This window comes from Coregonus lavaretus, assembly GCF_964263955.1.
Source record: "Coregonus lavaretus genome assembly, chromosome: 25".
Taxonomy (NCBI): domain Eukaryota; kingdom Metazoa; phylum Chordata; class Actinopteri; order Salmoniformes; family Salmonidae; genus Coregonus; species Coregonus lavaretus.
In genome coordinates this window covers 33,983,464-34,005,778 of record NC_140012.1, presented here as the reverse complement: position 1 = coordinate 34,005,778, position 22,315 = coordinate 33,983,464, and the positions used below count along the sequence as shown (strand labels likewise).

At 41.8% G+C, this 22,315-nt stretch overlaps 1 protein-coding gene across 1 annotated transcript in view; it reads left to right on the top strand.

Moving 5' to 3' along the window:
• The window catches only part of LOC311100893 (neurexin-1a-like), a 393,788-nt gene that overhangs the window by 303,029 nt on the left and 68,444 nt on the right, over positions 1-22,315 (top strand). Inside the window, exons 22-23 of the mRNA XM_084141884.1 lie at positions 7,790-7,879; positions 9,396-9,718. Coding sequence (XP_083998010.1) covers positions 7,790-7,879; positions 9,396-9,718 — 413 coding nt within the window. The remainder of the gene's footprint in view (positions 1-7,789; positions 7,880-9,395; positions 9,719-22,315) is intronic.

Genomic DNA, 22,315 nt, shown 5'->3' with positions numbered 1-22,315 from the left:
TCTTAACAAAGACAGTCCTACAGTCTTAAACCTACAGTCTTAACAAAGACAGCCCTACAGTCTTAAACCTATAGTCTTAACAAAGACAGTCCTACAGTCTTAAACCTACAGTCTTAACAAAGACAGTCCTACAGTCTTAAACCTACAGTCTTAACAAAGACAGTCCTACAGTCTTAAACCTACAGTCTTAACAAAGACAGCCCTACTGGTGTTTTTAAGTAGTTCAATTCAAAGTAGTAACTGTTTTACATGTTATTTTATTGCATGAATTACAATGTCACTCATTGTAATTCTGGCTTTGTTGGACATCTTTGACTTTACAGAGCACATCTTTGATAAAGCAAGTAATTATATAAAATAACATCAAATATGAATATGCAGTCCAATATTATGTTACTACAGTAGTTTAGAATTTCCAAACAAGATCTAATCAACAGACAAATATTGAAATCATCTTAGAGTTGTTTGCAGTAGGAGATGAGAGGGAATGTCTCATTTGATTCTGATTGATTATTGGCATTTCGTACCAGATTCAAGTCCTAACTAAATAACTACCCGTAAAATATAAACAAGGCTTGTTCAATGCAAATAGGACAACACCCTACATAAATGGTGCCCTGTGTGAGTATTATCTCTGCTTACAAGCCATCCTATAAAACAGTCTAATTACTTCTAATCACAATTACTGTATAGCATCCCCCTCCCTTTCCCCCAGCCCTCCCACTTAACTATCCCTAATATTGTATTTCTCCCAGCTCCTCTATGGTTTGATGAGCCTCCATCAATGCCTCTGTCAGTCTGGCAATAGGCAATTGGGTACCATTTGGGATGCAGACTCAGTCTGTCACAGACAGAGACAGAACTACAGGCAGCAGGGTAATGGCCGCCCCCAGCCACTCATTGGCCACTGGCAGGTTCCAGAGTGACATCATAATAAGAGCAGACGCTGAGGATATGGAATGATGACAAAAAAGAAAGAGAGAGAGAGGCAGAGAGAGAGAAAAATGGGAAGAGAGAGAAATAGAGAGAGGATATGGAGAGAGAGGCAGAGAGAGAGAAAGATGGGAAGATCGAGAGAGAGAGAGAGAGAGAGAGAGAGAGAGAGAGAGAGAGAGAGAGAGAGAGAGAGAGAGAGAGAGAGAGAGAGAGAGAGAGAGAGAGAAAATATATATATTAAAAGGGTGGAGGGATGGAGGGGATCACCATTGTGAAAAGCAGGGGGGAATAATTGCACCACAAGTGCCTCCCCTGGTATAATCTCATTAAAAGGTCACATGCTGCCCATTTAATGAGGCATTAGAATGTCCTTAGCCCAATTATCAGAGGCTCTGTTTGCATCCCAAATTACACCCTATTTTCTATATAGTACACTTCATTTGACCAGAGCGCTATGGGCCCTGGTCAAAAGTAGTGCACTATAAGGGGAATAGTGTGCCATTTGGGATGTAGACGCAGACTCAGAATCACCCATCCATTTGTCTTAGATGCCCAGTTCTCTTTCCTTTCTCTCTTTCTTTTTCCCTTTCCCCTTTCGTTCCCTCTTTTTATTATGTGGAGTACAAAAGAACTGGACAGGCAGCCTCAGAAATCAGGCCCTCTTCCTTATCCAGAGTCTGGGCCATGGAAGTCATACCATAACAATGGTGCTGTCAAGCCCAGAGGATACGGTAGCAGGGTAGCACACACACACACACACACACACACACACACACACACACACACCATATTCTGTCTGCGTGAGGCCCATAGGGTACAGTAGCAGGGTAGTAAACTACTCTGTTGGAGGCATCAGCTAATGCTGAAAGCCTGTCTAACACACAGCACACAAAGAGAATGGACTAGGGAGCCCTGGCCTTATTCTTCTACTGTTATCAGAGCGTGATGCACTTACAAAAGCTCCCTTCCTCTCTTTAACTCTGGTCTCTCATCCCCTGTTCACTCACTCTCTCCATCCCTCCCTCCTCTTTTGCTCTTGATCCCTTCCTCCCTCTATCTCTCTCATTACTGCTCTCTCTCTCTCTCTCTCTCTCTCTCTCCTTCTCTCGATCTCTTTCTCACATCTCACATTCTCCCTCTCTTTCTCTTCTCCCTCTCCGTCCCTTCTCCTCTCAGGGTCAGACCCGGGAGGGGAAGGTTTTATTTGTTTCTGCTCTTTTAGCCATGGCTGCAGGAGCAGTAATGAATCAGAAGTAGTGAAAAATCAGGAATGACACGCAACGCCATCCACGGGGCAGGCAGTCGATTGTATTATTCTGTCTGCGCTGGTTTACAAACACACACAGATACATACACACACTGTATTCTGTCTCTGTGAACTCCTGTTCAGTCTAGTGTGCAACCAATCAGACCATCCATTTACAAAGCTACCAAACAATAAACAGTGCATTGGTGCTTTCTTATGCCCAAGTCCCTTATGAAAAAAAAATACGTATTTAATAATACCAGACAAATTCTTCCATCTCCTCCTCCTGCTTAATTCTTTCCCAGCCCTCTCTCTAAAGGAACAGTGGAAGAAACCATTTGCATATTTTGTTCATTTAATGTGGAGCGGAGAGCGATGGGGCGTTGTTCTCAGAGCTTGTAATGAGATGAAAGCCGGGGCTTATCTGACCACTTTATTAACACAAAGAAAACAAGGAGCATGGGTGAGCCAGGTCAACCGGGACTGGGGGAATAGGGGGGCGTCTCAGCCCCAATCACTGCTGTCTGGCGGTGGGAGATAAGGTAGAGGTTTGTCCGTGTCCCGCCGTTCCAGACCCAATCTCCATCCAGCACAGGGCAGGCAGACCAGGCCCAGATCACTGTGTACACTGTCTAGAACATAATGAATGGGTATGATGAATGGATATGGGTGTTGCTGTGTTTAAAACCAGAGCACAGCATTGTTTTATTAGTAAACAAAAACAAATGTCCCTGAAGTGGAATCGATATCGTTATCACACTTACATTTATCTGAGTTTTAATACAGAAAGAGTGGATGGGGAGAGTACCCTCAGTGTGTTTGTGTGTGTGTGTGTGTATATGTGTGTCTTTGTTTGTCTCCTCAGCCTCCCAAGCCGCTCTCTCTCTCTCTCTCTCTCTCTCTCTCTCTCTCTCTCTCTCTCTCTCTAAGGGGTCTTACATTGTGTTTACATGTCTTGCCGATGGCCTAAAAAGGAGACTGTACAATTTCCTCAACCCTATCATTTGAAGAGAGATTACTCTTTTGTCAGAAGATAACTGGGAGGCATAAACATACAAATAGAATTGGAGCTTGTCATGAAATAAAGAAAGCAGTAAAAAAGTCATACGAATACAGAATGAGAGTTTCTCTCTCCCGCAGCGTGCTCTGCCTCGTCCTACATGACACACATCTTCCCTCCCTCACTCCATCCTTCCCTCCATCTCTCTTCACCCTCTCTCACTTCCCTGACCTCTCTGTATTCCTCCTCTACTCTCAGCGCCGGGGGTTGAAAAGAACCAGTGCTCTTCCTCCTACTGACCGCTCCTTTCCATCGTTCCACTCCTCTCCTCTCAGAAAACACACCCTGGACCCTCATGGGTGACAAACATGGTGAAAAAGGTGGCCCAACCAACCAACAGCCTGTCACCGTCGTATAGCTTTGACAGAAGGGATGAAGGTCCATCAATAGCCACACCCTCCCTCCCTCAAAACTGGCTATGTCCCAATATCAATACTACTGTAGTAAACCAAACAATGCATGCCCAGTTGCATTGTTGTATTGTCGGGTTTTGAGTTTGCAAGAAAGGCATTTCACTGTACTTGTGCATGTGACATTAAAACTTGAAACTTGAAAAATGCATTGCTTCATTCTAAGGGCTCTATTTTAACGAAATGAACGCAATGGTAAATCTAAGCTCAGGCGGTAGCGCTATAGGTTCAGGGGTGTGTCAAAAATATTTTAGCTATTTTCACTATCGCAATTATCGGTGCACTTGCTGGCGTTGGCGCGAAAGGGCTGGGTTTTGATGAATAAAGAAGTTGTTACTGTGTCGAGGCTTGGCCCCTCACTGGCCAATCAAAACGTGCTCCATGGCGAAATATGTGGTTGCTTCAAGTTGTGTATTTACGGTAATTTATGTATTGCCTTGGAATCAACTCCAATTCCAATGTTAGTCCGTTATAGTTTGTTAAATGGCTTACAGAAACAAAATAACAAAATCTAGACCTATCCCATCTTTGCTAAATAGGTTAACTTTATCCTATTTTCAGTCCACATTGTTCTAAGTAATTGCATGGCTTCAATAGCATTCACACTGATATAGTGTCTAGGCCTACTGTAAATTGCATTATGGCTGAGCATGGACATGCCAAACATTGTCAATAAGCAAGATTAAATTCATTATAGATAAGGCCTATAAGAATGAATAATTTAATCAAATTCTAAACTAAACGAAACAACTTGTTTTAAATAGGCTACGTCACACTTACAGGCACCATCATTTCTCCGCGTGGGCATATAATATTAAAATCGCAGACTATGGAGGGTTTTACGCACATCCAAAATGGGACCTGCATGGCTAAAATAATGTGGGCCTGCCTACAATACATAGATAAAAAGGGAATGTCAGCTCACTGTTTTACTCCTCTCAAACTTGACATTTTAATAAAGGTTTGGTGATTAAGATTTATTTCCAAGCGGTTTCAGGAGCCAAACTCTTTATCGACAGTCTTGACTACTTTGCGATTGCATTGGGCAGAAGAAAAAAAAAGCTTTAATTAAGAGGAGGGCAGGCTATGCTTGGTTTTTAATCAAATAAAACAAAATGGGAATAAACATTAGTTTTTTATGTTTCTAAATACGAAGTATACCGGCACCAAAAGCACATTAGGCTACTCTTGTTCCGTGCGCATATGGGCAGTGTGCGTCACGGCTGGATAGGCTGTGTTTCCGCTGTCAAAATTCATGCCATAACCAACTGCGTCACTGCTAAAACCAGCTTTTGGTTGATCTTAAATATCCCTCTCAGGGCTGCCTGAAATTAGCACTTTTGAACATGTTTTTAAGGACACTCCTCAAATATTTCCACCCCGCCCATCTGAGCGCAAGCGAGCTGATATTAGACAGGTGAATTGCCGAACCTGGCGTTAGGCCTGGAAAATGGCAGGGCGCCAGTTTTTACATTACAAAATTGCAAACTAACATGCGTTTGACACTAGCGTCGCCTTAATGCCAGTCGAAAATAGAACCCTAAATGGTACAGTACAGGTAGTACCTTGGCCAGAATGGCTCATAGGAGCAGTTCTTCTGTTTCTGTGGTGAGAGGCAGCTTGATGTACAAGTACACCCCCTGGACAGGACGCTAGTCTATCGCAGCGCCTTACCCCCAATCTATCTCCTTAATGCTGAGTGCCAAAAAGAGACAATTTGGGTCCCATCTTTACAGTCTTTGGTATGACCCGGCCCGGGATCCAACTCCCAATCTTGGGGCGGACACTTTAACCACAAGGCCAATGAGCTGGTCCAAGTGGTACAGTATGCTTGAGTGGATATTGGAACAGAGCCTGTCTCTCAGCATCGCTGTAGTTTACATCACTGTTGGCCTCTCCTTCTAGCTGCTCTGTCGTTCGCTACATACTTTAGTCTGAGACTGCCGTCATTGAAGTCGTTTGTGGTGACGAGGGGTACGAGGAAGTTGTACAAAACAAAGTCATCAGCGATTTGATAGTCTCTAACCAATCAGAGTATCAAAGCCAATGCCGAATTTTCAAACCGTCGCTTTACCCACGTGTGCTCTGGCTCTGGCCCAACCTATTTCTGGACCAATCAGGGTCGGGGAGGTACTCAGATCCAGACTCATTGAGGGGAAGAAACTAGTATCCGTGGGCGTGGCGTAGCATTTGGCCAGAGCAAGGAGTCTGGGTGGCTAGGCAACTCTCATTCACCTCCCTGTCACAAGTGCAGAGTGTCAGTAGCTTTTTCAGCCAAACATACTGTGAGTAGCCTACTCACCCACTTTACCAGACCTTTCTCCACTATAAGTGCACTCACCATGTGCTGTGTAGACAATTAAGATATGGGGGGTTGATAGTTTATCCTTTGCCTGTATGGCCTGATCTCCTAACTCAGAATGACAGACCACTTTCTTACCTTTCACTACCAGACCTTCCTGCAACTTCCATGTGGGGAATAGGGAAGATAGAGTGCAGGGAGGGGAGAGCAGGGTGCACATCCTATACACTTTGTCTGTATACTTGATCTCTTAACTCCAACTGACATGATTAAAATAATCCTTTGCAAGGCCGATCCATCTTGCCATCTCATCCTGTTGGGTCAGACTTAGTTCCTGTGAGATCTGCTTTGTATCTGAGTCACGAGCTCGGAGCCTGACCTCCTTCAACCACTCCAATCCTGCTACTATCCATCCCAGTCAATGCCTATCCTCTCTCTCTCTCTCTCTCTCTCTCTCTCTCTCTCTCTCTCTCTCTCTCTCTCTCTCTCTCTCTCTCTCTCTCTCTCTCTCTCTCTCTCTCTCTCTCTCATATCCATCTCTATCCATATCTCTGTCTGTCTGTCTGTCTCTTACTCTGTCTCTGTCTCTGTCTCTGTCTCTGTCTCTGTCTCTGTCTCTGTCTCTGTCTCTCTCTCTCTCTCTCTCTCTCTCTCTCTCTCTCTCTCTCTCTCTCTCTCTCTCTCTCTCTCTCTCTATCTCTCTCTATCTCTCTTTATCTCTCTCCCCATCCCCATCCCCATCCCTTCTCCAATCACTGATGCTGCTGTTCATTCTTGCTACACACTCCACACCAAACTACTGTTTGTCCCCTGAACCCTTACCTGCCCAAACAGAATTAATGCGGCTGATGTGACAAAACATTGTCAATCTACCTGAAGATTGGAGCGGGTCACAATTTTCTCTTTCAGGAGAGGTGATTGGTCTTGAAAAAGGCTGTCCCAAATACCACCCTATTACCTACATAGTGCACTACATTTGACCTGAATGTAGTGCACTTTATAGGGAACAGGGTGCTATTTGGTACGCATCCAAAGGGCAGTGCAGAGTTTGGTCTCATTAAACTACTTCCATTACATAACTTAGTAATAACTCGGACTCTTACTGTAGCCATTGTCAAAGCCTTCACTGCTATTTGATTAGTGTTCCAGTATGTGTGCACCTATTTTAACACCTAAATATGTTGTGTCTTTGATTCTTGAAATGTCTATTTAGATTGCTGATGTTTTGTTAGCTTATTGTTACCAAGTAATTGTTTAACTTGTTTAAATGGGGATATGTTATATATATATATATATATATATATATATATATATATATATATATATATATATATATATATATATATATATATATGTATATATACTTTGTTTTCTACTCTAAACCATAAACTGTGTGCAAAAGGTTGAATGTTTTTCACAAACGTTAAATTCTGAGAATGTATAACTAGCTAAAAAGTCTGCCAAAAAGAAAGAAAGAAAAGAAAGAAAATGTGTTTTTGGAAATCATTTTGGCAAGACGTATGTTATGAAAATGTTTAAATTTGTGATTTGGTTTTGGCTTATACAGTAACATAACTTTCTTAACCTAGTTGAAACTTCAGCGTGCTAATTCTCAATTAATATAGGAATAATTTGTTGGCTAAAATTAAAATTAAATGATTTGAGTAAGTGAAGTTGGGTCGATGAAATGTTGTAGGTAACTGTTTTTTTTTTTTAAACGTCCAAAACATATTTAAAACTTTGTGGCAGTTGTTATAGCTCAATGATTAAGTATTAACATTTAACCTTTGACTTTACAGACTTTAACCACTGAAATGTCTCTTTAAACTTTAAAGGCAACAATGATAACGAACGCCTGGCGATTGCTAGACAGCGAATCCCATATCGACTTGGTCGAGTAGTTGACGAATGGCTACTCGACAAAGGTAAAAACATTGATTAAAACTTCAAATAAAATAATTTGAACATAACCCAGTAATACTTTTTGTAACCAATAAACCTTAAAAAAATAAATGTTCAGTAAAACTTAAATAAAACTAAATGATTTAAAACAGTTAAATGTAGCTAGCTAGTAACATTGCACACTTTTGCATATAATAATGTATTCTTCTTTTTAGAGATGTCAACTGTTTAATACGTCTGTCAGCTTCAGGTTAAAGGGACTGTAAACATAAATCTAACTATTTCCTGAAGTAATATCAACACTGTTAAAATGCATATAAATTATTATAGCATTGTTGTTATTTGATGTAAATACCTAAATGATCAACTAAAAAAAGGTCCAGTTAAATTATCCATTCAGTTGATATTTGTAGTGTTATTTTTGATACACATACATGTATGTGCTTGATTTATAATGGATCATACTGATTAAACTGCTAGAAATGTTAAATGATAAATAGAGTGCAATATTAATTGGCATAAAGAAATTGAGTCCCTTTAACATATATTGTAAATATGTATAGGGAATGAAGATCAAGGAAATGTATCATAAAACATAAAAGATATGAGTGCATGCCTTTTTGTATGTTTCTAAAAACCAAGTTGTATCTCCCAACTAGTATGTGCCATGATTATTTTTCATTTTTATGTTTTCTGGTTCAGTTTTTTAGTTATTTTACTGTCACCAATGACTCTTTTGTTATGTGCCTCATTTTTCATATCATGTGTAAGTTTTAAGTTGTGTTCACTTCTTGCTAAAAGGCGGTCTTGAGATGATGATGATGGTGATGATGATGATGAAAGTAAAAGGAATCATTTTTTACCTTGGCAAAGTTTTTTCATTCGCATAATGAAACAAAACGTTAAATGGTAAAAGCGGTAAGTGTTTAAAAAGGAATAAAAGTGTGAAGCTTTTCAAAGAGGATAATTGGACACTATAGGATGACACATCTGTCAGGTCTATTTTCTCCACAGACAATTTCTCTGTCCCTTTTTTATTTCCTTTACATATGAAGTAAAAGCTTACACTTACAAGATTGTCCTGTTATTTCAAGGAATAAATCAATTGCAGTTTAGCCCATTGCTGTCAAGTAATATGACAAGATTCACACGCCTGCCAAGATTAATGTCCTCCCTGCAGTTAAATTGACTTGATTGTCCTTTTAGCAAAGCTACAGTGCATTAATTTACAACAACTGTAAATGTTTTTCTTTATTCTTTCTCCCTTTGAATCTGCGTTGTTCCATAGGCATCCCATCATTCTAACCGCAATAAATTACCATGAAAGGCTTGCCTCTAGCAACGGGTAATTTATCGCGACTCATTAGCCGACTGGGCAAATAATCTGTATTTTTCTTATGCGCGATTATTTTTGATCATTCTTTTATTTTTTATTTCTGTTGTGACTCAAAGTACAAGTAGGGAGTTTGCGGCGGCAGAGTCTGTCCGCGTTCCATCCAACATTCATTCTCGTATATATATAACGTTGTTTTCCGGCAGGTCGGCAGCTCACTATCTTCAACAGCCAGACCACCATACAGATAGGTGGCTGGGACCGGGACAGGAGTCGCCCGTTTCAGGGCCAGCTCTCAGGCCTCTACTATAACGGACTGAAGGTGTTCAACATGGCCACGGAAGGAGATCGTAACATCCGCATCCAGGGCAGCGTGAGGCTGGTGGGGGAGTCACCCTCGTCCATCACGCCACAGTCCAGTGCCAACACAGCCAACCGGTCGGAGACGTCCACCTCCATTATGGAGATCACCACGACGACGGCGTCCAGTAGGAGGGTGAAGCAGACGACACCACGGGAACCTCAGCAGGTAGGAGAGCTCAGAATTTAAGAAAATATATACTTTGCAAGTTTGCAAGAAAAGCACTAACATATTTGACTCATTTTGTGGTTATCTGCGGCATACATTATTTCATTTCTTCTCTGGAATGTATGTCTCATCATGACCTCAAGCCGTTTGAAAAGTCTCTGCATGCATTTGACATACACTGAGTGTACAAAACATTAGGAACACCTTCCTATTATTGAGTTGCACCCCCTTTAACCCTCAGAGGGGTCGAAAGCGTTGCACAGGGATGCTGGCCCTTGTTGACTCCAATGTTTCCCACAGTTGTGTCAAGTTGGCTAGATGTCCTTTTGGTGGTGGACCATTTTTGATATACACGGGAAACTATTGAGCGTGAAAAACACAGCAGTGTTACAGTTCTTGACACAAACCGGTGCGCTTGGAACTTACTACCATAGCCTGTTCAAAGTCTTGCCCATTCACCCTCTGAATGGCACATACACAATCCATGTCTCAATTGTCTCAAGGTTTAAAAATCATTCTTTAACCTATCTCCTCCAATTCATCTACACTGATTGAAGTGGATTTAACAAATGACATAAATAAGGGATCATAGCTTTTCCCTGGATTCACCTTCAGAAAGTATTCACTCCAAAGATACAGGCATCCTTCCTAACTCAGTTGCCGTAGAGGAAGGAAACCGCTCATTGATTTCACCATGAGGCCAATGGTGACTTTAAAACAGTTACAGAGTTTAATGGCTGTGATAGGAGAAAACTGAGGATAGATCAACAACATTGTAGTTACTCCGCAATACTAACGTAATTGACAGAGTGAAAAGAAGGAAGCCTGTACAGATAAAAATATTCCAAAACATGCATCCTGTTTGCAACAAGGCACTAAAGTAATACTGCCGAGAAATTTGGCAAATCAATTAACTTTTTGTCCTGAATACAAAGTCTTATGTTTGGGGCAAATCCAATACAACACATTGCTGAATACCACTCTCCATATTTTCAAGCATAGTGGTGGCTGCATCATTCTATGGGTATACTTGTAATCGTTAAGGACTGGGAAGTTTTTCAGGATAAAAAATAAACAGAATGGAGCTAAGCACAGGCAAAATCCTAGAGGAAAACCTGGTTCAGTCTGCTTTCCACCAGACACTAGGAGATGAATTCACCTTTCAACAGGACAATAACCTAAAACACAAGGCTTACCAAGAAGAGTGGCCGAGTTACAGTTTTGACTTAGATATACTTGAAAATCTTTGGCAAGACCTGAAAATAGTTGCCTAGCAATGAACAACAACCATTTTGACAGAGTTTGAAGACATTTTAAAATAATAATGGTGTAGAACGCTCTTAGAGACTTACCCTGAAAGACTCACAGCTGTAATCGCTGCCAAAGGTGCTTCTACAAAGTATTGATTCAGGGTGTGAATACTTATGTAAATTAGATATGTCTGTATTTCATTTTCAATACATTTGCAAACATTTCTAAAAACATGTTTTGACTTTGTCATTATGAGGTATTGTGTGTAGATGGGTGAGAACATAAAAAAAAAAAAAAGTTGAATTCAGGCTGTAACACAACAAAATCTGGAATATGTCATGGAAAGAGCCGGTGTTCCTAATGTTTTGTTCACTCAGTGTACATTACATGCTTACCCAACAATGCACATAATACGGATGTTCTCATAACTGTCCTAATATTATGAATATTATGAGTTGTGTTATGTGCTTTTAGCTGTTCGATGATGCATCTGACCTCTATAACAGAGGGTGAATCACGTGTCTAGCAGGGTACTCCACCACCAGATTAACACAGCATCACTGTTTATGCCAATGCATGCTATGACACTGCTAGGCATATGCTGCAATCAAATATGACATATTACATCTAGAAACATGACAGAGAAAACATTGCAATAGAGTGAATTAATAAACTCTTGTTCTGGAGACACAGAGAAATGAAGTATTATTTATAATACAGTCATATTCATTTGTGTGTAAATGAACACATGCAGGTACATTTTCATCGTCCAATTTATTGTTTTGAGAAATGGTTGAAAATGAATAATAGCGAAGAGATATTTGCGACAAATCCATCATTCACAATAATTATTATGTACATACAGTTATGTTTATTTCTGAGAACAGTGGGTCACTCTCACACAATAAGTCCTTTATGCTAGTTTGCAGCAATGTGTTCAAAGTCACGATTGTGGCTGGACGGTATGTTTGTTTATTTTCATCTAAAGAAATTGTCTTTGAACAGGGAAGCGTATTGCTTTTGATTGGCTATAACAATTCTAACAATACTGGTTCTATTAGAAGCTGGATTGCGTGCAGACATGCAGACTAGACTGTATGGCAAGGACTCATTTAGGTCACTGTGTATAGGGGAGGATAGGGGTGACTGGCTCCTACCTCTCTAAATTTGCTTTTGTGTGTGTCTGGCCAAGGAGAGACAGCACTATGTTGGGTGGCCTCATCAAGGGCTGTTGTAGTGAAGAAACACACATTATGCTGTGTAGGGCACAGCCCAGGGGGCATTTTCTGCCTCCATGCTCAAAAGAACAAATAAAAGAGAAATAAAAAAAGAGGAGAGGCCAATGAAAACCAAGTCAGTTGTCGTTTAAATTGTTGTGCAATTCTGATGCTATGAAGTGATTGCATGTCTTGGGATAAAAGAGAGTGATTTTGGTGGAGCAGTGAACATTGAATCGCTTTCATGCTAAATTGATGGACCAGGGCATGGGCTTAGAGTTCACCCCTTGGGTATATGTGCACTGGGCTTGAAGGAGGTGTCTGGCTAATGCTTGATCAGCCATAGACCAAAAGAGTCAAGGAGTCAGAGAAAGGGGTCTGCCTCACAAACTAGCTGGCTGACATCCAAAGACATAATAACAAGAGAATGGGCGGTCATTTAATTCACATCACAACCTTTCAGGATTTTTGCTTCAATTCTCAATTGCCCAGAAGTGTTCACAGTGGGTTGATACTCAGCTGTGGGGGCTGCTTTCATATTAGATATTATACTGCTGACTTGTTCAAAGCGGTGTGTTGGCATAACTAATTAATAATTAATCAAAATGTCCCTTTTGAGAAACAAGCAAGTGCAATACTGTGCAATCAAAACAAATCTAGGAATGAAGAATATTGTAAACTGGACCAAGTAGTCTACACAACATAAGCAATACAGGCAAAGTCAAGTTCCTGGATCCCTCTGATTGGATATTAGGTAGAGCCCAAGCCTTGACTCCTCTCTCTGATTGGGTATTGGGTGGAACGCGAGCTCGGCTCATTGGCTAGTTGTCTCACTGTCCTTCGTGTGCAATTATGCCACAGAGGGGAATGCATTAATGCTATCCAAATGCAAATTAGCTTTTTGGGAAGATATTTTGCATTCTATTGCATTCAAGGCTTTCGAGACTCACGTACCCCCACAATAGCAAATTATGGCCCAGTTTCTAGGAAATGCATATAGGCACAATGAGTGGGAATCTAAAATAGACACAGCCTCTCTCCATCCCTCCCCATGCCTACCGAGTCCATCAGAGTGTTCCAGACCATTTCTGTCTGTCCACAAAGGGAGGGAGAAACCAACCCAGGCATCATCCTCTTCCTGCCTGCCTGCCTGCCCGTTTTCATAGAGCTCAGTGCAAGTTTGTAACTGTAAGGGAAAGCTAGAGAGAGAGAGAGAGAGAGAGAGAGAGAGACAGACAGAGAGAGAAAGAGAGAGACAAACCGAGAGAGACAGAAAGAGAGAGACAGAAAGAGAGACAGAAAGAGAGAGACAAACAGAGAGAGACAGAAAGAGAGAGACAGAAAGAGAGACAGAAAGAGAGAAACAAACAGAGAGAGACAGAAAGAGAGAGACAGAAAGAGAGAAACAAACAGAGAGAGACAAACAGAGACAGAAAGAGAGAGACAGAAAGAGACAGCGAGAGAGACAGAAAGAGAGAAACAGAGAGAGGCAAACAGAGAGAGACAGAAAGAGAGAGACAGAAAGAGAGAGACAGAAAAAGATAAACAAACAGAGAGAGACAGACAGAGAGAGACAGAAAGAGAGAGACAGAAAGAGAGAGACAGACAGAGAAAGAGAGAGACAAACAGAGAGAGACAGAAAGAGAGAGACAGAAAGAGAGACAGAAAGAGAGAGACAGAGAGAAACAAAGAGAGAGACAAACAGAGAGAGACAGAAAGAGAGAGACAGAAAGAGAGAGACAGACAGAGAGAGAAAGAGAGAGACAAACAGAGAGAGACAGAAAGAGAGAGACAGAAAGAGAGAGACAGAAAGAGAGACAGAAAGAGAGAGACAAACATAGAGAGACAGAAAGAGAGAAACAAACAGAGAGACAGAAAGAGAGAGACAGAAAGAGAGAGAAAGAAAGAGAGACAGAAAGAGAGAAACAAACAGAGAGAGACAGAAAGAGACAGAAAGAGCGAAACAAACAGAGAGAGACAAACAGAGAGAGACAGAAAGAGAGAGACAGAAAGAGATAGACAAACGGAGAGAGACAGAAAAAGAGAGACAGAAAGAGACAGCGAGAGAGACAAACAGAGAGAAACAAACAGAGAGAGACAGAAAGAGACAGCTGAGAGAGACAGAAAGAGAGAGACAGAAAGAGAGACAGAAAGAGACATCTGAGAGAGACAGAAAGAGACAGAAAGAGAGAGACAAACAGGGAGAGACAGAAAGAGACAGAAAGAGAGAGACAAACAGGGAGAGACCGAAAGAGACAGCTGAGAGAGAGACAGAAAGAGAGAGACAGAAAGAGAGAGACAGAAAGAGAGACAGAAAGAGACAGCTGATAGAGACAGAAAGAGACAGAAGGAGAGAGACAGAAAGAGAGACAGAAAGAGAGAGACAGAAATAGAGACAAACAGAGAGAGACAGAAAGAGAGACAAACAGAGAGAGACAGAAAGAGAGACAAACAGAGAGAGATAGAAAGAGAGACAAACAGAGAGAGACAGAAAGAAACAGCTGAGCGAGACAGAAAGAGAGAGACAGAAAGAGACAGCTGAGAGAGAGACAGAAAGAGAGACAGAAAGAGAGAGACAGAAAGAGACAGCTGAGAGAGAGACAGAAAGAGAGACAGAAAGAGAGAGACAAACAGAAAGAGACAGAAAGAGACAGCTGAGAGAGACAAACAGAAAGAGACAGAAAGAGAGACAGAAAAAGAGACAAACAGAGAGAAACAAACAGAGAGAGACAGAAAGAGAGAGACAGAAAGAGATAGACAGAAAGAGAGAGACAGAAAGAGAGAGACAGAAAGAGAGAGAGAAAGAGAGAGAGACAGAAAGAGACAGCTGAGAGAGACAGAAAGAGAGAGACAGAAAGAGAGAGACAGAAAGAGAGACAGAAACAGAGAGACAGAAAGAGAGAGACAGAAAGAGAGAGACAGAAAGAGAGAGACAGAAAGAGAGAGACAGAAAGAGAGACAGAAAGAGAGAGACAGAGAGAAACAAAGAGAGAGACAAACAGAGAGAGACAGAAAGAGAGAGACAGAAAGAGAGAGACAGACAGAGAGAGAAAGAGAGAGACAAACAGAGAGAGACAGAAAGAGAGAGACAGAAAGAGAGAGACAGAAAGAGAGACAGAAAGAGAGAGACAAACATAGAGAGACAGAAAGAGAGAAACAAACAGAGAGACAGAAAGAGAGAGACAGAAAGAGAGAGAAAGAAAGAGAGACAGAAAGAGAGAAACAAACAGAGAGAGACAGAAAGAGAGAGACAGAAAGAGCGAAACAAACAGAGAGAGACAAACAGAGAGAGACAGAAAGAGAGAGACAGAAAGAGAGAAACAAACGGAGAGAGACAGAAAGAGAGAGACAGAAAGAGACAGCGAGAGAGACAAACAGAGAGAAACAAACAGAGAGAGACAGAAAGAGACAGCTGAGAGAGACAGAAAGAGAGAGACAGAAAGAGAGAGACAGAAAGAGAGAGACAGAAAGAGAGACAGAAAGAGACAGCTGAGAGAGACAGAAAGAGACAGAAAGAGAGAGACAAACAGGGAGAGACAGAAAGAGACAGAAAGAGAGAGACAAACAGGGAGAGACAGAAAGAGACAGCTGAGAGAGAGACAGAAAGAGAGAGACAGAAAGAGAGAGACAGAAAGAGAGACAGAAAGAGACAGCTGATAGAGACAGAAAGAGACAGAAGGAGAGAGACAGAAAGAGAGACAGAAAGAGACAGAAAGAGAGAGACAGAAATAGAGACAAACAGAGAGAGACAGAAAGAGAGACAAACAGAGAGAGACAGAAAGAGAGACAAACAGAGAGAGATAGAAAGAGAGACAAACAGAGAGAGACAGAAAGAAACAGCTGAGAGAGACAGAAAGAGAGAGACAGAAAGAGACAGCTGAGAGAGAGACAGAAAGAGAGACAGAAAGAGAGAGACAGAAAGAGACAGCTGAGAGAGAGACAGAAAGAGAGACAGAAAGAGAGAGACAAACAGAGAGAGACAGAAAGAGAGAGACAGAAAGAGCGAAACAAACAGAGAGAGACAAACAGAGAGAGACAGAAAGAGAGAGACAGAAAGAGATAGACAAACGGAGAGAGACAGAAAAAGAGAGACAGAAAGAGACAGCGAGAGAGACAAACAGAGAGAAACAAACAGAGAGAGACAGAAAGAGACAGCTGAGAGAGACAGAAAGAGAGAGACAGAAAGAGAGACAGAAAGAGACATCTGAGAGAGACAGAAAGAGACAGAAAGAGAGAGACAAACAGGGAGAGACAGAAAGAGACAGAAAGAGAGAGACAAACAGGGAGAGACAGAAAGAGACAGCTGAGAGAGAGACAGAAAGAGAGAGACAGAAAGAGAGAGACAGAAAGAGAGACAGAAAGAGACAGCTGATAGAGACAGAAAGAGACAGAAGGAGAGAGACAGAAAGAGAGACAAACAGAGAGAGACAGAAAGAGAGACAAACAGAGAGAGACAGAAAGAGAGACAAACAGAGAGAGATAGAAAGAGAGACAAACAGAGAGAGACAGAAAGAAACAGCTGAGCGAGACCGAAAGAGAGAGACAGAAAGAGACAGCTGAGAGAGAGACAGAAAGAGAGACAGAAAGAGAGAGACAGAAAGAGACAGCTGAGAGAGAGACAGAAAGAGAGACAGAAAGAGAGAGACAAACAGAAAGAGACAGAAAGAGACAGCTGAGAGAGACAAACAGAAAGAGACAGAAAGAGAGACAGAAAAAGAGACAAACAGAGAGAAACAAACAGAGAGAGACAGAAAGAGAGAGACAGAAAGAGATAGACAGAAAGAGAGAGACAGAAAGAGAGAGACAGAAAGAGAGAGAGAAAGAGAGAGAGACAGAAAGAGACAGCTGAGAGAGACAGAAAGAGAGAGACAGAAAGAGAGAGACAGAAAGAGAGACAGAAACAGAGAGACAGAAAGAGAGAGACAGAAAGAGAGAGACAGAAAGAGAGAGACAGAAAGAGAGAGACAGAAAGAGAGACAGAAAGAGAGAGACAGAGAGAAACAAAGAGAGAGACAAACAGAGAGAGACAGAAAGAGAGAGACAGAAAGAGAGAGACAGACAGAGAGAGAAAGAGAGAGACAAACAGAGAGAGACAGAAAGAGAGAGACAGAAAGAGAGAGACAGAAAGAGAGACAGAAAGAGAGAGACAAACATAGAGAGACAGAAAGAGAGAAACAAACAGAGAGACAGAAAGAGAGAGACAGAAAGAGAGAGAAAGAAAGAGAGACAGAAAGAGAGAAACAAACAGAGAGAGACAGAAAGAGAGAGACAGAAAGAGCGAAACAAACAGAGAGAGACAAACAGAGAGAGACAGAAAGAGAGAGACAGAAAGAGAGAAACAAACGGAGAGAGACAGAAAGAGAGAGACAGAAAGAGACAGCGAGAGAGACAAACAGAGAGAAACAAACAGAGAGAGACAGAAAGAGACAGCTGAGAGAGACAGAAAGAGAGAGACAGAAAGAGAGAGACAGAAAGAGAGAGACAGAAAGAGAGACAGAAAGAGACAGCTGAGAGAGACAGAAAGAGACAGAAAGAGAGAGACAAACAGGGAGAGACAGAAAGAGACAGAAAGAGAGAGACAAACAGGGAGAGACAGAAAGAGACAGCTGAGAGAGAGACAGAAAGAGAGAGACAGAAAGAGAGAGACAGAAAGAGAGACAGAAAGAGACAGCTGATAGAGACAGAAAGAGACAGAAGGAGAGAGACAGAAAGAGAGACAGAAAGAGACAGAAAGAGAGAGACAGAAATAGAGACAAACAGAGAGAGACAGAAAGAGAGACAAACAGAGAGAGACAGAAAGAGAGACAAACAGAGAGAGATAGAAAGAGAGACAAACAGAGAGAGACAGAAAGAAACAGCTGAGAGAGACAGAAAGAGAGAGACAGAAAGAGACAGCTGAGAGAGAGACAGAAAGAGAGACAGAAAGAGAGAGACAGAAAGAGACAGCTGAGAGAGAGACAGAAAGAGAGACAGAAAGAGAGAGACAAACAGAAAGAGACAGAAAGAGACAGCTGAGAGAGACAAACAGAAAGAGACAGAAAGAGAGACAGAAAAAGAGACAAACAGAGAGAAACAAACAGAGAGAGACAGAAAGAGAGAGACAGAAAGAGATAGACAGAAAGAGAGAGACAGAAAGAGAGAGACAGAAAGAGAGAGACAGAAAGAGAGAGAGAAAGAGAGAGAGACAGAAAGAGACAGCTGAGAGAGACAGAAAGAGAGAGACAGAAAGAGAGAGACAGAAAGAGAGACAGAAACAGAGAGACAGAAAGAGAGAGACAGAAAGAGAGAGACAGAAAGAGAGAGACAGAAAGAGAGACAGAAAGAGACAGCTGAGAGAGACAGAAAGAGACAGAAAGAGAGAGACAAACAGGGAGAGACAGAAAGAGACAGAAAGAGAGAGACAAACAGGGAGAGACAGAAAGAGACAGCTGAGAGAGAGACAGAAAGAGAGAGACAGAAAGAGAGAGACAGAAAGAGAGAGACAGAAAGAGAGACAGAAAGAGACAGCTGATAGAGACAGAAAGAGACAGAAGGAGAGAGACAGAAAGAGAGACAGAAAGAGACAGAAAGAGAGAGTCAGAAATAGAGACAAACAGAGAGAGACAGAAAGAGAGACAAACAGAGAGAGACAGAAAGAGAGACAAACAGAGAGAGACAAACAGAGAGAGACAGAAAGAGAGAGACAGAAAGAGAGAAACAAACGGAGACAGAAAAAGAGAGACAGAAAGAGACAGCGAGAGAGACAAACAGAGAGAAACAAACAGAGAGAGACAGAAAGAGACAGCTGAGAGAGACAGAAAGAGAGAGACAGAAAGAGAGAGACAGAAAGAGAGAGACAGAAAGAGAGACAGAAAGAGACATCTGAGAGAGACAGAAAGAGACAGAAAGAGAGAGACAAACAGGGAGAGACAGAAAGAGAGAGACAAACAGGGAGAGACAGAAAGAGACAGCTGAGAGAGAGACAGAAAGAGAGAGACAGAAAGAGAGAGACAGAAAGAGAGACAGAAAGAGACAGCTGATAGAGACAGAAAGAGACAGAAGGAGAGAGACAGAAATAGAGACAAACAGAGAGAGACAGAAAGAGAGACAAACAGAGAGAGACAGAAAGAGAGACAAACAGAGAGAGATAGAAAGAGAGACAAACAGAGAGAGACAGAAAGAGAGAGACAGAAAGAGCGAAACAAACAGAGAGAGACAAACAGAGAGAGACAGAAAGAGAGAGACAGAAAGAGAGAAACAAACGGAGAGAGACAGAAAAAGAGAGACAGAAAGAGACAGCGAGAGAGACAAACAGAGAGAAACAAACAGAGAGAGACAGAAAGAGACAGCTGAGAGAGACAGAAAGAGAGAGACAGAAAGAGAGAGACAGAAAGAGAGAGACAGAAAGAGACATCTGAGAGAGACAGAAAGAGACAGAAAGAGAGAGACAAACAGGGAGAGACAGAAAGAGAAAGAAAGAGAGAGACAAACAGGGAGAGACAGAAAGAGACAGCTGAGAGAGAGACAGAAAGAGAGAGACAGAAAGAGAGAGACAGAAAGAGAGACAGAAAGAGACAGCTGATAGAGACAGAAAGAGACAGAAGGAGAGAGACAGAAAGAGAGACAGAAAGAGACAGAAAGAGAGAGACAGAAATAGAGACAAACAGAGAGAGACAGAAAGAGAGACAAACAGAGAGAGACAGAAAGAGAGACAAACAGAGAGAGATAGAAAGAGAGACAAACAGAGAGAGACAGAAAGAAACAGCTGAGAGAGACAGAAAGAGAGAGACAGAAAGAGACAGCTGAGAGAGAGACAGAAAGAGAGACAGAAAGAGAGAGACAGAAAGAGACAGCTGAGAGAGAGACAGAAAGAGAGACAGAAAGAGAGAGACAAACAGAAAGAGACAGAAAGAGACAGCTGAGAGAGACAAACAGAAAGAGACAGAAAGAGAGACAGAAAAAGAGACAAACAGAGAGAAACAAACAGAGAGAGACAGAAAGAGAGAGACAGAAAGAGCTAGACAGAAAGAGAGAGACAGAAAGAGAGAGACAGAAAGAGAGAGACAGAAAGAGAGAGAGAAAGATAGAGAGACAGAAAGAGACAGCTGAGAGAGACAGAAAGAGAGAGACAGAAAGAGAGAGACAGAAAGAGAGACAGAAACAGAGAGACAGAAAGAGAGAGACAGAAAGAGAGAGACAGAAAGAGAGAGACAGAAAGAGAGACAGAAAGAGACAGCTGAGAGAGACAGAAAGAGACAGAAAGAGAGAGACAAACAGGGAGAGACAGAAAGAGACAGAAAGAGAGAGACAAACAGGGAGAGACAGAAAGAGACAGCTGAGAGAGAGACAGAAAGAGAGAGACAGAAAGAGAGAGACAGAAAGAGAGAGACAGAAAGAGAGACAGAAAGAGACAGCTGATAGAGACAGAAAGAGACAGAAGGAGAGAGACAGAAAGAGAGACAGAAAGAGACAGAAAGAGAGAGTCAGAAATAGAGACAAACAGAGAGAGACAGAAAGAGAGAGAGAAAGAGAGAGAGACAGAAAGAGACAGCTGAGAGAGACAGAAAGAGAGAGACAGAAAAAGATATACAAACAGAGAGAGACAGACAGAGAGAGACAGAAAGAGAGAGACAGAAAGAGAGAGACAGACAGAGAAAGAGAGAGACAAACAGAGAGAGACAGAAAGAGAGAGACAGAAAGAGAGACAGAAAGAGAGAGACAGAGAGAAACAAAGAGAGAGACAAACAGAGAGAGACAGAAAGAGAGAGACAGAAAGAGAGAGACAGACAGAGAGAGAAAGAGAGAGACAAACAGAGAGAGACAGAAAGAGAGAGACAGAAAGAGAGAGACAGAAAGAGAGACAGAAAGAGAGAGACAAACAGAGAGAGACAGAAAGAGAGAGACAGAAAGAGCGAAACAAACAGAGAGAGACAAACAGAGAGAGACAGAAAGAGAGAGACTGAAAGAGAGAAACAAACGGAGAGAGACAGAAAAAGAGAGACAGAAAGAGACAGCGAGAGAGACAAACAGAGAGAAACAAACAGAGAGAGACAGAAAGAGACAGCTGAGAGAGACAGAAAGAGAGAGACAGAAAGAGAGAGACAGAAAGAGAGAGACAGAAAGAGAGACAGAAAGAGACATCTGAGAGAGACAGAAAGAGACAGAAAGAGAGAGACAAACAGGGAGAGACAGAAAGAGACAGAAAGAGAGAGACAAACAGGGAGAGACAGAAAGAGACAGCTGAGAGAGAGACAGAAAGAGAGAGACAGAAAGAGAGAGACAGAAATAGAGACAGAAAGAGACAGCTGATAGAGACAGAAAGAGACAGAAGGAGAGAGACAGAAAGAGAGACAGAACGAGACAGAAAGAGAGAGACAGAAATAGAGACAAACAGAGAGAGACAGAAAGAGAGACAAACAGAGAGAGACAGAAAGAGAGACAAACAGAGAGAGATAGAAAGAGAGACAAACAGAGAGAGACAGAAAGAGAGAGACAGAAAGAGCGAAACAAACAGAGAGAGACAAACAGAGAGAGACAGAAAGAGAGAGACAGAAAGAGAGAAACAAACGGAGAGAGACAGAAAAAGAGAGACAGAAAGAGACAGCGAGAGAGACAAACAGAGAGAAACAAACAGAGAGAGACAGAAAGAGACAGCTGAGAGAGACAGAAAGAGAGAGACAGAAAGAGAGAGACAGAAAGAGAGAGACAGAAAGAGAGACAGAAAGAGACATCTGAGAGAGACAGAAAGAGACAGAAAGAGAGAGACAAACAGGGAGAGACAGAAAGAGACAGAAAGAGAGAGACAAACAGGGAGAGACAGAAAGAGACAGCTGAGAGAGAGACAGAAAGAGAGAGACAGAAAGAGAGAGACAGAAAGAGAGACAGAAAGAGACAGCTGATAGAGACAGAAAGAGACAGAAGGAGAGAGACAGAAAGAGAGACAGAAAGAGACAGAAAGAGAGAGACAGAAATAGAGACAAACAGAGAGAGACAGAAAGAGAGACAAACAGAGAGAGACAGAAAGAGAGACAAACAGAGAGAGATAGAAAGAGAGACAAACAGAGAGAGACAGAAAGAAACAGCTGAGAGAGACAGAAAGAGAGAGACAGAAAGAGACAGCTGAGAGAGAGACAGAAAGAGAGACAGAAAG